At 41.4% G+C, this 15,335-nt stretch overlaps 1 protein-coding gene across 1 annotated transcript in view; it reads right to left on the bottom strand.

The window, feature by feature from the left end:
- adamts17 (ADAM metallopeptidase with thrombospondin type 1 motif, 17) overlaps positions 1–15,335 on the bottom strand; it is a 121,371-nt gene that overhangs the window by 88,465 nt on the left and 17,571 nt on the right. Inside the window, exons 4-7 of the mRNA XM_070966639.1 lie at positions 12,312–12,484; positions 10,785–10,868; positions 9,283–9,440; positions 2,887–2,930 (exon numbers count right to left, since the gene is read on the bottom strand). Of these exons, the coding sequence (XP_070822740.1) occupies positions 2,887–2,930; positions 9,283–9,440; positions 10,785–10,868; positions 12,312–12,484 (459 nt within the window). The remainder of the gene's footprint in view (positions 1–2,886; positions 2,931–9,282; positions 9,441–10,784; positions 10,869–12,311; positions 12,485–15,335) is intronic.

Raw genomic sequence — 15,335 nt, 5'->3', positions numbered from 1 at the left:
TATCATTGGTCAGACAGTTGGAGGGTAAAAACAAGACTATAGTTTCGACTGGACTGCTAAACATCATGGAGCACAGTCAGGTCTTGTTTCTGCCCATGCTGGTTATGATCTGGAGATTTTATCAGCAGTCTTTAGAAGATCGCACATATGAATGTCTGGCAAGACAGCATGAATTTAATACAACACACTCAAAAGAAGACGCTCTGCCATCAGATGAGCTTCTCACAGAAAACCAAGACCACCACTTTGAGGCTGACCAAGGGTCGATCCCTGCATTCACACCAACCCAAATGAGCCTCACCAGGGGGGTAAACGCTCCAGGGTTCGGTCCAACTAAACAAGGATGGTGTGAAATAATTTGCGAGTTAGATGTGAAAATATTCTGGCTCTACAACCTGTTTTTGCTGTGCGTCTGATGTCTGTCCTCTCTCACTCTTCTCCTTATTCGCGATTCTAATATAGCGACTGTTTCTGGTAAAAAAAAAAAGGATCTTATTCTTTAACAAAAAAATTTCACTTAGAATAACAATCTTAGACGTGTTTATGTTGAAATAGATGTACAAGTAGTTTGTCTCTGGTATTCATCAGCCCTCTTATAGACTTAACGAGCAAAAAATAGATATACTAATGGTTTGAACCAATGGGTTTTCTTAAGAAGGGATAATCAACCATCATTTTTGACAGTCCTAGTGGATTATGCCTTCTATTTTTGTAATATTATGATATTAAGAGTGAATGTAGCTTGATGGTGATATACAGACACAAAAACTCAAAGGGAGAGGTTGAGGTAGATGGTTAAACTAAGCTTTAACCACAGAAGTTATAGATCAGGAAACTCTAATATGAATCATTTTGTCATTTGCAACAATTTTGAAAGACAATGACAAACCATGCTCTCCTGCTGATAAAGGCAGCAGAATGCAAACGGCTTACATGGATTGATTTGGAAGGCAAATGCAAACAATGTTCATACTTTGGTGTCATTTGGTTTGGAGGACTTGATTCCCAGTATAGCAATCCATTGGAATGTGAAGAAAAACTATTGCCAGAAATAAATCCACCAAGAGTGTTTTTCCCCAGCGGTGTAAGACACAATAAACATCATCTTGAAGCACCCTGACAGGTCGAGATGGGCGGTGTGCTGCATGATAAGTAAGGCACAGCTGTTTCAAATGGCTGCAGATTACAGTGCTGTTTGGATGCAATGCAGCATTCTCACAATCAGTCTGAGCGCTGCCTATTCCCTCATAACTGATCAAGTTACCATTTGAAGCATCAACGGTTGGCAAGCATCCTTCCTTATCTTCCTCTTTATCAATCCTCCATTTTCACATCTTAGAGTATTTTGGATATTACATCAAACTTATTATGGAGCATGCAAGAATGCAAATACTGTTTGACCGTCCCCTGAAGAACTGAACAGAAAGTGTTTTCAGAAATGGATGTGGACAGATGTACAAATGAGTACTTCTTTCATGTTTTTGGGGGGCAGTTGTACAAATAATTACTAACCAAGAAATAACAACATACAACATTCCTTACTCAGCCCCACCACAAGCCTTCTTCACCCACCCTCCATCACTATGCTACAGCGTGCAGGGTCATACATGTCTTTATAGGGTATAAAGACAGATATTTGAACTCTTATATCTTTGATTAGAGGCAATGCGAGAGAGGCAACCACTCTGTCTCAAAGATCTTGAAACATTGGCCAGCTGAAGATGTACATGTGACCATTCCCAGTGGATTACGTTGGAGTGAGAATTGGGTATCTCTTGTGTTAAACTTTTATTGCGACCCTCAAGGCAGATGACAAAATCATTGAGTTGTAAAATTCCACAGTGTCAAAAAACGTGCAATGTGTGGTGTTTCAGACGCATGGATCTCTTTGTACTTCCTGATCATAATCTCACTGGTACCACAAGCAATACACCCCATCAGGCAGATCCTTGCATTTTTTAAACTTAGTGCTTTTTTTTGCTCTGATCACTCTCCAAAAGAAGGCTGTGAGGTTCCAGTGATTCCGAGAGGTTATCATCTCGCTTACCCTCCCAGGAGGTCACCCAGCATAGTGGAATCATGCAGATGGGATCAAAACTGCTTACAATTTGAGCATTATTGTGAATTTTCATTGAGGAGTTTGCAAATGGTAAATGGACTGTATTTATATAGCTTTCTAGTCTGACGACCACTCAAAGCACTTTTACAGCACAGCTCTGCATTCACCCTTTCACACACACTCATATAATGGTGGCTCTGTCACCAGGTCATTACAAGCTTTTTAACCATTCATCCGCACACCGATGGAACAGAAATTTGGCATTCAGTATGTTGCCCTAGGATACTTCGACATGTAGACTGCTGTTTGAATTAACTTTCCACCTGTCTGCGCCTCTTGATCCCACCTGTGCACCTTGTGCCTGACACCAAAATACCACACAGACGGGCAAAGTGAATTTAAAGGTCAGGAAAATACCAAGAGGTCAGAGTGCTGCCATGAAAATAGAGCCCAAAATGTTTTTCTGTGGAAAACATGTGCGCAAGAAAGAGAGAGAGAGAGAGAGAGAGAGAGAGAGAGAGAGAGAGAGAGAGAGAGAGAGAGAGAGAGAGAGAGAGCATGTGTTCAAGTTCAAGTGTCATGGTAACGGAGTGTCTGAAAAGACAGCTCAAGTAAAGAAGTGCCATTTTTTCCTCAGACTAAGGTCACCACATGCCCTAAAATGATTTCATAACTCCAGACAGAGCTATATGCCACTTTCCATCAGTTTTGGCATGGTAGATAGATAGATAGATAGATAGATAGATAGATAGATAGATAGATAGATAGATAGATAGATAGATAGATAGATAGATAGATAGACATGGTGAAGATATAGTGTTACTCACCAACGGTATCACAGGGTTCGTCTTTGTGAACGCAGAAATCTGTCCTACAAAAGAAACAACAAGTTAACTCAATCAATCTTTAATCTTTAATCAAATTTTACTATAACTGCACTAATACCACAGCTAGGCAAGCATTCATGTACATCAACTGCACCCAAACTAAACAAGTCTCTGCTTAAGGGTTATTCCAGAAAAGAAGTAACCGACTGTGTTGGAATGCAAAAGCGTTTGTAGATATTCCAAACAGCCACACCAGAGGGTGGGGTCAAGAGCCAGCTGTCATTAGAGAGGGGCAGGATGTCTACAGGGGGCTATAAATTTAATGTTAGCAAAGGAATTAGACATGTATGTACAAAAAAAAAAATCAGTGGTTTTGCTAGTTGCTCTGGAACTAAATTCAAAATAATATTTGTCAGAAGTGTCAATGACAACTGACATTTTAATCTGATGTTGTGCCAGGCTTGACATTTTGGCAGCACAACCCCGCATTGTTTTGCATGAGCCTCTCACATTGTCACCTCCATTGCCTTGACAGACTGGCTCCATTCAAATGAATGACAAGGCCTGGACGGTCGGTCTGGACGCAGCCTGAGAGGTGACACAACATACTTTACAGCTTTACTCTGCTGAGATGAAGTGTAGCTGGCCACGCCGATCAAAAGAGTCCATTCAATTACACTTGCCAAATAATGGCGCTAGTGCATCATTTTCAATTAAAAGAGGGAGAGGAGTAAAACATTTAGCCATTTCTAAATGTGATCTGGCAAGGCCAAATGTGGATGGAAAAGTCTGGAGTCATAAACAGTCAAAGCAGCAGGGTTTTACAACCCTGGGCAGTGCTGAGTGTGCTCGCACTACAGCGACAACAGTGGAGGAGGAGAGGTTCCCACTGACATGTGGGAGTGCTCATCTAAGTGTGAACAGCTGCACATTGGCATCTAGTAACTGGACTGCAACAGACCTGCTTGTCACTGTGTTGGAGTTTGATGAATGTTATGCTATGTAAATTGTTTGTATATGTTTACTGAAATAGGATTTTGGAGGGATCAGAACCTGGTCATGATCTTGTCATGGTGGTTGAAAAGGGGCCAGTAAAGGAGAAGGAGAGGTAGTCCACACACTGAATTTTGAAAGCTCCCCAAAATTGAATGATGCCATGTTTAATGTTTTTGCACATATTTATTTCTATCACGTCTAGACCCAATCCTCTCCAGGTCAAGCCGCAGTGGCAGTAATCATACCAAAATGAGAGAAAGCAAAAACTGGAATCAATAATATCACAGTATTTTTTTCATTTTAGCCAGAGGAGTTTTTTTAAACCGTTGAAATGTGTATATGTTTAGTTCAGCTGGATATACCTAAACTATGGATACTGATGGAGTATAGATGTTACTTATATTAGTTACATATTAGATGTTAGTTAGATGCCCCTGAGGATGCTCAGAAGTCAGAACTCATGCAGAGTACATTGCTTAGTTATAACCCTGAAGAGAAGAGAAAGAGAGGGAGCGTGAGGGTCAAGAAGACAAAAGCTTGCTTTGGATCGCAGATGTCAGGAGCAGTGAGAAATCTGATCAAAACGCTTTTTTTCTTTGGAACAAATTATTCTTTTACGTGTTTGAGACGATTGCTGAGAGACTATGAGTCTCTCAGGATGGCGGTGTTGCCCTGCATGTTTGCATCTGGGTCATGCGCGTGCGCAGTTGGAGCAATCGCCGATCGATTACTTTCCCCTGTGACTTGACTGTGACCTCAGTGACGTCATTTCAGCACTTTTCGAGTCGTTCCTGTAAACTTGAATTCGTATTCACAGTGAAGACTTCGTAGTCGTAGAAAAATGAGTTGTATTCTCAAGACTTTGCACTCACAGCTTTTAGACTCATACTCGTATAAAAACACTCGTAACCTGAACCCAATTTCACAGACTCACATATATGACAGCGGAATTTTGTGTAAAACAACTTTTATGACACACAAATTGTTAACTTTACAAATACGAAACTTTAATTATGGACACGTCTTTTTGACAGCTATCTTACACCATAAGAGACTGGCCTTAAAAAGGAGTGGATGACCCTCACTCAGGGTTCCCTAACAGGGGAGACGCAGGAGGCTTATGTTGCTTTAGATTTGAGTCAGATTGATGGCTGTGATGTGGCTCGACAAACAGTGCTAAAAGCATACGAGTTATTTAGTGAAGCTTTTTGATAAAGCTTACAGTTAGGGCTGGCTCACACTTGCTTGGACCGGCCCCTTGATATGCTGCTACAAGTTTAAACTGTTGGGGGACTTCCCATGATACACGAAGCTCCCCTCTCCCTCTCCATCTGTATATTAATGTCCTTATGTTCTCATCTCACAGGTTCCCATGGATCATCACTACGCCTAGATTGTAGATCATGGTCGCACCTACTGCTGTGGTCCTGCTTGATGCCCACTGCAACTGTTACTATTAACCATATTATTGTCATTATATACATGTTAATGTTATTTTTTTCTCTCCCTCCAAACCCAACTGGTCAAGGCAGATGGCTGCCCACCCAGAGCCTGGTTCTGTTCAAGGTTTCTGGCTGACTAACTTCATCAAGATATGGAAGCTTTTTGTCACCACTTTCAGTCTTTTCAGTTAGTATGGAAACCTACAGTCTGAAGTGGTCAGTGTGAGTTTTACAAAGGAGCATTACTGATATTTGTGTAATCTATTTTTGTTACTTGTTTTTCTTTCTTATTAAGAATATCTGAGTATTTGAGTGCCTCAAGTATTCTAAGTAAGAATTATGACTAATGAACCACTGCTGAATGTTTACATTTTTTTTATTATAAATCATAGAAGCAAAGACTTCATGTCCATAAAATAAAGATTTGATGGATCAGTCAGTCAGCAGTGCCAATGTCTTTTTTTGTGTTTGCTTGTGAGTGTGTGTGTGTGTGTGTGTGTGTGTGTGTGTGTGTGTGTGTGTGTGTGTGTGTGTGTGTGTGTGTGTGTGTGTGTTTGCCTATGTCCATAGAATTAAAATCAGCATTTTAAAATCTTTATGTCATCCCATACAATTAACATAAACACAGGTTAATGACAATGGCTGTGTGATTAGCATATCAACATTTAAAAATTTGAATGAGTGATCACAAGTAAAGACTTAGCCAAAAATTGTCATCAGCCCGACTGTGATTGGGCAGGCTACAGTCAAAACTCCACTCTGTTCCTTCTGCTCTCTGTGATCACTGTGCTGTGTTTAATGCAGCCAAATTCATCACATATTTCTTCTCTTAGCATATTTCCCTGTACAAAAATAGCAGAGTGATTTAATGATGGTTTCAAATGGCATCTGCAAGCTGCAACAACGTCTGACAAAATCAACATAGGAGGATAACGATGACAACTGTTTGATCAACTGTATTAATTCTTTTGTCATTTGTTTCTGTTGGAGCAAATAAGAAATAGACAGAAATGGATTTGGTCATGGTTCAAATATTAAGCTACGTGTTACATAGCCAGTACAAGCTGCTATGGGACAGAAAAACTACATTTAAGCCAAACACACACAGGATATATTGCCTATTTACACACCCAGGAGATGTGGAGAAACACCCGGAAAAATATGAAACGCTTGCTGACTCAGCTAGCCACAAACTATATGTCTGTTGTTTGGTGCTGGGCAGGTAGTGTACCGTGGGAAAGCTGAAAGAGGCTTCACAACTTCCCAACAGCTGAGAAGAACTGCAGAGTTGGTGATAATGTGGGTTTGTCAGTATTAATTGACACTTTTGCCATTACACATAGTCATCTGATCAATCAAGATATTGATTAGTACACCTTTACTACCTCAACATGCCATAAAATCATTAGAAAAGGAATTAGAGTTGCTGGTTACTTTTAGATTTAGCGCTCCTTTTGCATTTACTTCCTTTCCATTCTCCGTTACATCTTTAAGAATAGAGCTCATGTTTTCACATAATGGAGTTCATGGGAGCCAATGACGATAATTAACCAACATAAGAAAACCTGATTAAATAAGATCTTTATAACATGAACCATTCAAACATAAACTCCTGGACACTAAGTGAGACTATTTGTGTGACTCAACTCTGTCCTTGTCTAATGGCTGGTGAGCGGCAGGCTGTGTTGGCCACTTTCCTAAACTCCAGCGCCAAATCAGCTGGATGTGGGAGCAACAATAAGTGGATCTGACGCCTGTTTGGAATGAGTTGGGATAAACAGACATCGAGGGCTGCAGCTGCACGTGGAAAATGCACAGCAGAGGGGAGAACAAGGGAAGGATCGAGAGAGAGAAAGGAAAGAACGCTGATGAAACAGGGTTGAATGAGTTGCACAAAGGAATGCTGAATTACAAAACAGATTATGGAAGACATTCTAAAGTAGAAACCCTACATATGGCAAGTCAAGAGGCAAAGCAGGTACAAACTAATCCACTGTAGAATCATAAACTGCTCTTCTTAAAAAAAGAAACTGTGCATGAGGATGTTACCCATGTTAACTTTCAAATATCTGTCTGTGTTGCCAACAAGGCTCCAGTCCTTAACAACCAAAACGATAAGTGGGATGGATGGTTGGATGGACGATAAACGGATAAACCAACCAATTGAGTATGAAACTCAAGACACGGGCTAATCGACATGCATCTGGCCTCCAAACACAGAAATGCCTTCCTTCATTGTTCTCATAGCTTTAGTGTTTCCATACAGGGCTGGGACACTTAAAGGAATAGTTCAATACTTGGGGAAATGCACTTATTCACTTTCTTTCCAACATGGAAATGATAATATCGAGACCATAGTGATCCATCCAGTAGCAGTTGAACCAAAAGTGCTGACACGCTGGTGGCACCACAGAATGGTCAGAGGATCACCAGTCAGTAGGATTCATTGTCTGGGCATGAATGTCTGTATGAAGTTATCCATCCAACAGTTTTTGAGATATTTCAGCCCAAAGAAGTGGACAGACACTGGCATCTCTCCAGCCACGTGAATAGTGATTGGTGTGGCTTTAAGATAAGCATTAGGAAACTGGAACTCATTACTTGAAAGCTTCCCTCCAAAGCCTCACAGAGGGTTGTAAATGTGTAAAGTAAGGCTGCAACTGACAGTTATTTTCATTATTGATTAATCTGCAAATCGTGGTCCATGATGTTAGAAAACCGTAAAATGCACCAATCATCAAATCCTAGACCTAAGGTGAGTCAACCTTTTTTGATGACTAGTGACCACTCTGGTTGTTCTGGGCAGTTCCCTATGTGAATGTGTGCAACTGTACAAAGGTATGTTGCTGCTTCACAAACATTGCATGGTGTCATTTCTTCACAAATAATGTAAAATATCAACCTTTCATTGAACCAAATCTCAGGTATTTTGCTATTGTGGTACATGTAGCACAGGTCCAATCATGTGCAGTCTGGTATGTATACATTCTATGTGACATGAAATCATCCAGAAACCAGTATCAAATATCCTGTTATCTCCTCCTAAGAGGCTGGAAGCTGTCAGAGACATACTGCAGTTGTGTCATTCACATGAGCCTTCCCTAGATACAGCAGTACAGTAATTCAGCCACACACACACACACACACACACACACACACACACACACACACACACACACAAAGGCCATTGAGCGACCATGCGCAACAGGAAACCTGAGAGCACTGTGACACACTTTAATTTGTCTGCATGCCGCCTCGCTCTCCCCCTGACTACTGCTGGCAGCATCCCTCTCCTCCCATTCAAACGTTGATGTCAGTCCTGACTACCCCTGTCCTCACAGAGGACACCTTATGACAGTAGTAGTGGTGGTCGGGGGGATCAGGTTTATAACAAACCACCTCAAGAACAAAAGGCCACTTTGTCAATGCCCTCCTCCTTCTCCTCGTAGACAGGATAGGATCTGACAGCAGACATGAGTATTCATTCAAACAAAAAGATTCCTTTTAGCCTAACTCCCCCTCCCTGGAGTTACAGCAGATAATAATAGCTGATCCTAAATTAGGAATGTGTCATGTTGTGCCAGAGGCTGCCTTGCTGGGACTGAAGCATGAGGATGGAGAACAAACCTGTCTCACTGACAGACAGAGGAAGGAACGATAAGAAATGAGACTCCACTGAGTCCTGAACAGGACAAGGATTTAAGGTTGGAGGCTTCTTCTGCCCAAATATCAAAGATTTTTGTTGATTTTGGCACAATTAATTGTTTAAAATCACAGTCTCGATTGTTGCCTCGACCTCTCATTCCTACTTGACAAATATTTGGCTGTTTTTGTATTAGCAGGGGGATCCACTGCATCAAAGATGAAAGCAGCTGTCCAAGCAAGACAGCTGAGACCACGTTTAATACATTTATAATTCATCACCATTCATTCATCTGCGGAACTGCTGGCTACATACCTGGTGACCAGCACAGCAGTGTCCACTGGTGGGATGTCATCCCTTCCACCAGGAATGTGGTTGGTGCCAAGGTACCGCGGCCCCCCAAACTCCTGATACTGCCAATGGCAGAAGCTCTCCAGAGACCTTTCTCCATGATGCCCCACCTTTAGCTTGTCCTGAGGAACAGATGCAGAACAGGTGAACTTCATCCTTTCTGGCGTTTGGTCACAGTATCTATCTAGCTTCAACCCCCTCTATTATGTTGGAAGCATACAATACATCTATCGTATTACAAGTCAAACAGACTTAATGTCCATGCTCAAAATAACAATGCTGACATGGCAATACTAAACAGGTATCGTGTTTTGCATGTTGTGATGTGTTAACATGAAAACCACTGGCCATTAGCACCAAACACAAAGTTCAACTGCAGCTGATGGGATTTTGTGGGGATTTTGTCATAAACTCAAGTATTAAACAAAATAAATTATGACGGGATGGTGGCTCTAATTGAAACGTATCACTGAAGTTATTACCATTCAATCCTGAGGGGGAGAAGAATGACAACCAAATTTTATGTCAATTCATCATCTGGGGACCATGACTGTCTCAACCAAAATTCATGGCAGTCTATCTAAAAGCTATTATGTCAGTTTGGACCAAAGTGGTGGACTGACAGATTGACATTGCTGTCTATAGGACCATGCCAATGGCATGGCCAAAAATTGTAAATGGTATGTAAGTTGAATGTTATACACTGTACATGCATAAAAGAAACACCTAATGTCTCTGGATGCTCTTACTTTCATGTTTGTGTGTAAAAGCATGTTTCAACCTTCAGTGTTTTGGAGCTCATTTTTTAGTGTCTTTGGCTAGATCTGTTTCATTGTTAGATCTGGGACAGCTCATTTTTACCCCGGCAGGCCAATCAGAACCAGTCAACAGAATACAACCACAACAAAGACACAATTTTATTATATACCTGTGCGGCAACTAGAATTCCAGGGAGGAACAGATCAGGTAAACAGTATTACAGACATAATTGGAGGGTGAAATTTGCATTGCTCACAGAACTATTCAAAGATTTAAAAACATGAAACAGTGACAGATGGGTGCTAATTGCCCGTGCTTAACAATTTAGACTATACAAGCATTTTTTAGTGCAGGAGCTCCTCACAAACCTTCAGGTACTCTGAAGCTTTCACATGTCTGCGAACCAAAGTATTCATGTAAAGTAGATTAGCATGAATACTTTGCATTATATCAGATAAAACTCCTCTCATGGATCAAATTGAGAAACTGATTTTGTCAGCACGTAGATGACTTAGGATCTTAATTTGGACATGGAATCTTTATGTTACAGTCCACAGGATGGAGTATTTTGAAGGGAAAAGGGGAGCTGTTTTCTTGAGGGCCAGGGTCTTCCTCACACACACCAAGGCTGAGGCAGCATCTGCTGACACACAGGTTGTCGACAGAGAGTTAAAGAGCAGTCAAAGAGGGTGGAAAGTCAGGCTTACTGGGCGGTTGTGAAGCAGCACCAGCTTGGTGACACGGATGTTGATCCTGATTCCCAGACTCTGGTGGTGGAACATGTTGTAGACCTGCAAGAGACAGCGCAACATTACTACCAATTTCACAAGCAGGGGAGAAAAAAAATCAAGATGATGACACCCTTCAGAAATGATGATTGAGCAACTGACAGACTATCATTTTTTTCAGTGTCAGTGCACAAATGCTTGACATGAACGCTTCCCTCTGGCTCTGGGCATCTAGCTCAGGGAGGTTTGTAATCTGGTGTATTAACGCTACTACAACATGACAACAGTTGAGTGAGCAAGCCAATGGAAGAAGGCATGTACACACTGCATGCAGCGTCCCATACGTGTAAAAGGCTTAAACTTAAACAGATAAAGCACAATTGGCCTTTCACACACATTTGTATTAAAGAGGACCAAAGGGCTGATTGGGTTTTAGCTCCTTGTACTCCCTATTTTTCAACTTTGTACTTGATGCAAGGAAAGGTTCATATTTTTTGAGGTCTTTCTTAAAACAATATTGACATGCCCATATGTGCACTGAAAATGTATTTGGTCACCGTCATCATTCATCCTCTTTCCTCCTCATTCCTCCTTCAAAAAGGGGATGAAATCCTCAGTCCTCATTCTGTGCAAAGATGCATTAGTGACAAATTAATATGAGATGCCAGCAGTCGGAGCTAGACAAATCAAGGGAGTATCTTCCTAAATTAGTGTTTTTACTTCAAAATTCCCTCTTTGTGCTACTATCCCTCCACCACAGCTAAGCAATGACACAATGTCTGTAAAGTAAACACGGAGGGAATGTGGTTCTGAAAACATCATACAAAAATCCTAATACTGTTGGAACATAAATGAATTCACACATCTAGTCATCAGTGGAAGAGGCCCAGTCCATTCTGAGTGATCACTGATAAGCTTGCCAACATCTGGCAATGAGTTAAAAACTCAAATTCATATTTCACCCGTTCCACAGCGTCAGATGTCCATCCTCTCTACTCTGTGGACCCATCAGACAGCAGCGCACTGGCCAGACTAAAGGAGGTAACTCCAGAGTTATTAGAGAATCACTAAGGTTGTCTATTAGAGGCATCACTTCAGTTTATTTTTGTTGGCAACAGTTGCATTGAGCCTCAAATTGAGTATTTTTGTTTGCCTTGCCAAAGGCAGTGCACCCCTTTATAACACATTTCTTCCACAAGCTCACTATTTTATGCAAGCCTTCCACATTTGAATGTGTTTCTTCAAGAATGTTTATCATCACCCTGTTACTTGAAACTGAACAGAATTCTTAAGCAGAAGTGAGAACCAAGGTTAAAAAAAAAAGGAAAAACTAAGTAAGAGTATATTTTCAGTAACCTCTGAAAACCTTTCAACATGCTAGTCTGTTGAGTGAATGCTTTAAACAGTGTCGATTCTATACACAAAATGACATTTTACCTTTGACTTTATAAACTCTTGGGAGGGGAGTCAGAAGACTGAGACTGTATTTGATTCTGGGATTCTTACCATGTTCATGACAGTCAGCAGGAACCTCTGCGCAGCCTCTGCGCCGTGGTACTTCACCATATCTGAGTCTGCCACCACCAACGTCTCCACAGTGTATGAGTCATGCAGACGAATGGCGTTCCTCTTTCCACGACCATCCTCACCCACTTTTGACATCTTTTCCTTCTTCTTCCCTACCACAAAAACAGACAGACAGACAGACAGACAGACAGACAGACAGACAGACAGACAGACAGACAGACAGACAGACAGACCAAGGTTATAAACACTACTCCCATTGCTGTGATGGAATAGGTGGGGCCTTTCTGTGTGAAGTTTGCATGTTCTTCCCGTGCATGCGTGGGTTTTCTCCGGGTACTCCAGCTTCCTCCCACAGACCAAAAACATGCTCATTAGGTTCATTGGTGACTGTAAAATTGCCCCTAGGTGTGAGTGTGTGTGTGAATGGTTGTTTGTTTGTGCCCTGCGATCGACTGGCGACTGGTCCAGGGTGTAACCTGCCTCTCGCCCGTTGATGGCTGGGATAGGCTCCACTACCCCCCGCAACCCCGAAAGGGATACGCGGCATAGAAAATGGATGGATGGATGGATGGAAAATAATATGCAGAAGCATTTTGTAAAACACTGACACAGACTGTTGTTCAATGCAGTAGAAAATAAATACAGGTTATTGTTGCTCTTGGTACTGAATACAACTTCTATTCTCTGCCATTAAAGCACTAAGAGATGCATTATTTAACAGACCTGCATGAAAAATCAAAGCATTATGTGTGGGAAATTGTAGAATTGTAGTGTAGAAAATAATGTGTGCTATGGTCTGCACTGCATTCATCTGTGCAGCTGACTTTATCAGTTGTTAACAGGGTACTGTATATCAGCTATATTGACAATGTAGCCTGTGTGACGAACTAATATGCTATATTTTTTATGCAAGGACAGATATATCTTAATGCCGGCATGCTGCCTAAAAATCACACAATGAGACATCATGCCAGTGTTGTTTGGTTCAGTGTAAAAAAGTAATGACAGGCTACAGTCTCTTCCCCAGTCAGCCTCTGTGTGAGTACAAATTCTGTGTTCTATCATCTGCTGCTTACTGGAGAGCCTACATGCAGCATTTAATTTTCTCTTCTTTTTTCTTTTAACTTTTTCTTGATAATAATGTGAATGTGTGAATGTGGTCAATCTATCAGAACCATGCACAGCTTCAACAGGGGAGGGAGAAAGAGGGGGAGAGAGTTCCCAAATGTACACATTTCACTGATCAGGTGATCAGCGAGCCTGTGCCCACTGTAGCCTCAGTTTCCTGTTCTTGGCTGACAGCAGTATGGTTTTCTGTTCCTCGAGCACATTCACTTCAAGGTTCAATGTGTTGTGTATTCTGAGTTGCTCCTTTGTACAGCTTTGTTGGAACACATGATTATTTGTGTTACTGCTGCCTTCTTGGTAGTTTGAGCCAGTCTGGCCATTTTCCTCTGACCTCTCACATTAACAAGACGTTTTTGCACACAGAACTGCAGCTCATTGCATGTTTTTTTCTGTACCATTGTTTGTAAAGTCTTGAGACTTGCATGAAAATTCCAGAAGATCAGCAGTGTTTGAGACACTCAAACCACCCCGTCAACCACCAACAATCATTCCACAGTCAAAGTCATAAATCACATTTCTTCCTTAATCTGATGTTTGAACAACAGCTGTACCTCTTGACCACATCTGCACGCTCATATACACTGACCCACTGCCATATAATTGGCTGATTAGATATTTGTATTGAAAAGCATGTGTAAAGAGGCACCTAATTAAGCAACCACTGAATGTATATCACTTGTCAAATGGTCAAAACAAGTTTGTATCTAAGAAATTCTTAATAGTGCCTCTGATTGTGTAGGTTATCCTAGCACTAGCACTTTCCGTAGCTGCAACATTCACGAAGGGGTTTAGATTGAGGTTGCATAGCAACACAGCTACACACACTGGTTCACTTTACAGTGCAAGTGCTTTGTCTTTCCTGTCAGAGAACAATAGTATCTGACATACCATGTAAACCACAGTACATACTAAATTCAACTATTAAAACTGAGGAGCATTGAAAGACATAAACCTATTATATCTAGTTATACATTGTGACAGTGTCAGAAAATATTGGTAAACCAGAAGACAGAGCAGTGTCTGATAGCAAACCTCTGCTGGCAGATTACTCTCGATAAGTCCTGAAGGCTTGGAACAGTCCCTGAACATGTGTCTGTCTGTTTCCATCTCTTCTGGTTCAAACCTAGTTTTATGTCAAGCACACCAGCTTGCTGGGGGATCTTGCCCGTTTTCCTCCACTAACACACTCTTGATCATTCCAAAATGCTGCTAGACCATAATGACTGAGAGCTAAGACTCAAAAGGGGGGTCTAACCAATTCTTAATGCTCTATCGTGTATGGGAGCACCGCAGGGCCTGGCTCTGGGTCTTCTTAGAGCACCAGACTCCCACAGCCCCCAAATGTTTTGCATTTCAACAAACACCACAGATTACTCAAAGACCAAAATAGGCATGATAGCAAGAATCAGAGGACTACAGTCTACAGACAATTGCATTGTATCGTTTCAGTAGGTATCAGAAACAGGTAGTAAGCTGACACTAATATACAACACTGCCACTAAAAAACCTCTGTGTGAGCAGGGCAGGAAACACAACCTTAATACCTTCAGCACCAACCAACCTATGTCTGTAAGGCCAAAAACAGAAAACAGTCAAGGCCTGAAAACCACCTTGAAACTTTAATATGAATTTGCCCCACAACACGACCAGCCCCAGTCCACGGGAGGAAAAACAGCACGAAGAGCCCAACAGTGTCAACAAAATAAATACTCTATTGGTTACAAGAAAGAGCTCTTGAAATACCTGGTTCAGACTGAATTCAGGTCCTCCAGTTCATCAATCTACTCCTTCATCCTCCTCACCATCATCATTATTACTATTGACATTAAGTCGGCTTGTTAAGACTGTTAAGAGGTTTTAACATTCCACCATGCT

The sequence above is a fragment of the Chaetodon trifascialis genome, chromosome 1 (assembly GCF_039877785.1).
Source record: "Chaetodon trifascialis isolate fChaTrf1 chromosome 1, fChaTrf1.hap1, whole genome shotgun sequence".
NCBI classification, from domain to species: Eukaryota; Metazoa; Chordata; class Actinopteri; order Chaetodontiformes; family Chaetodontidae; genus Chaetodon; species Chaetodon trifascialis.
Note: the sequence above shows the minus strand (reverse complement) of the source record. Positions and strands in the feature narration are given on the sequence as shown.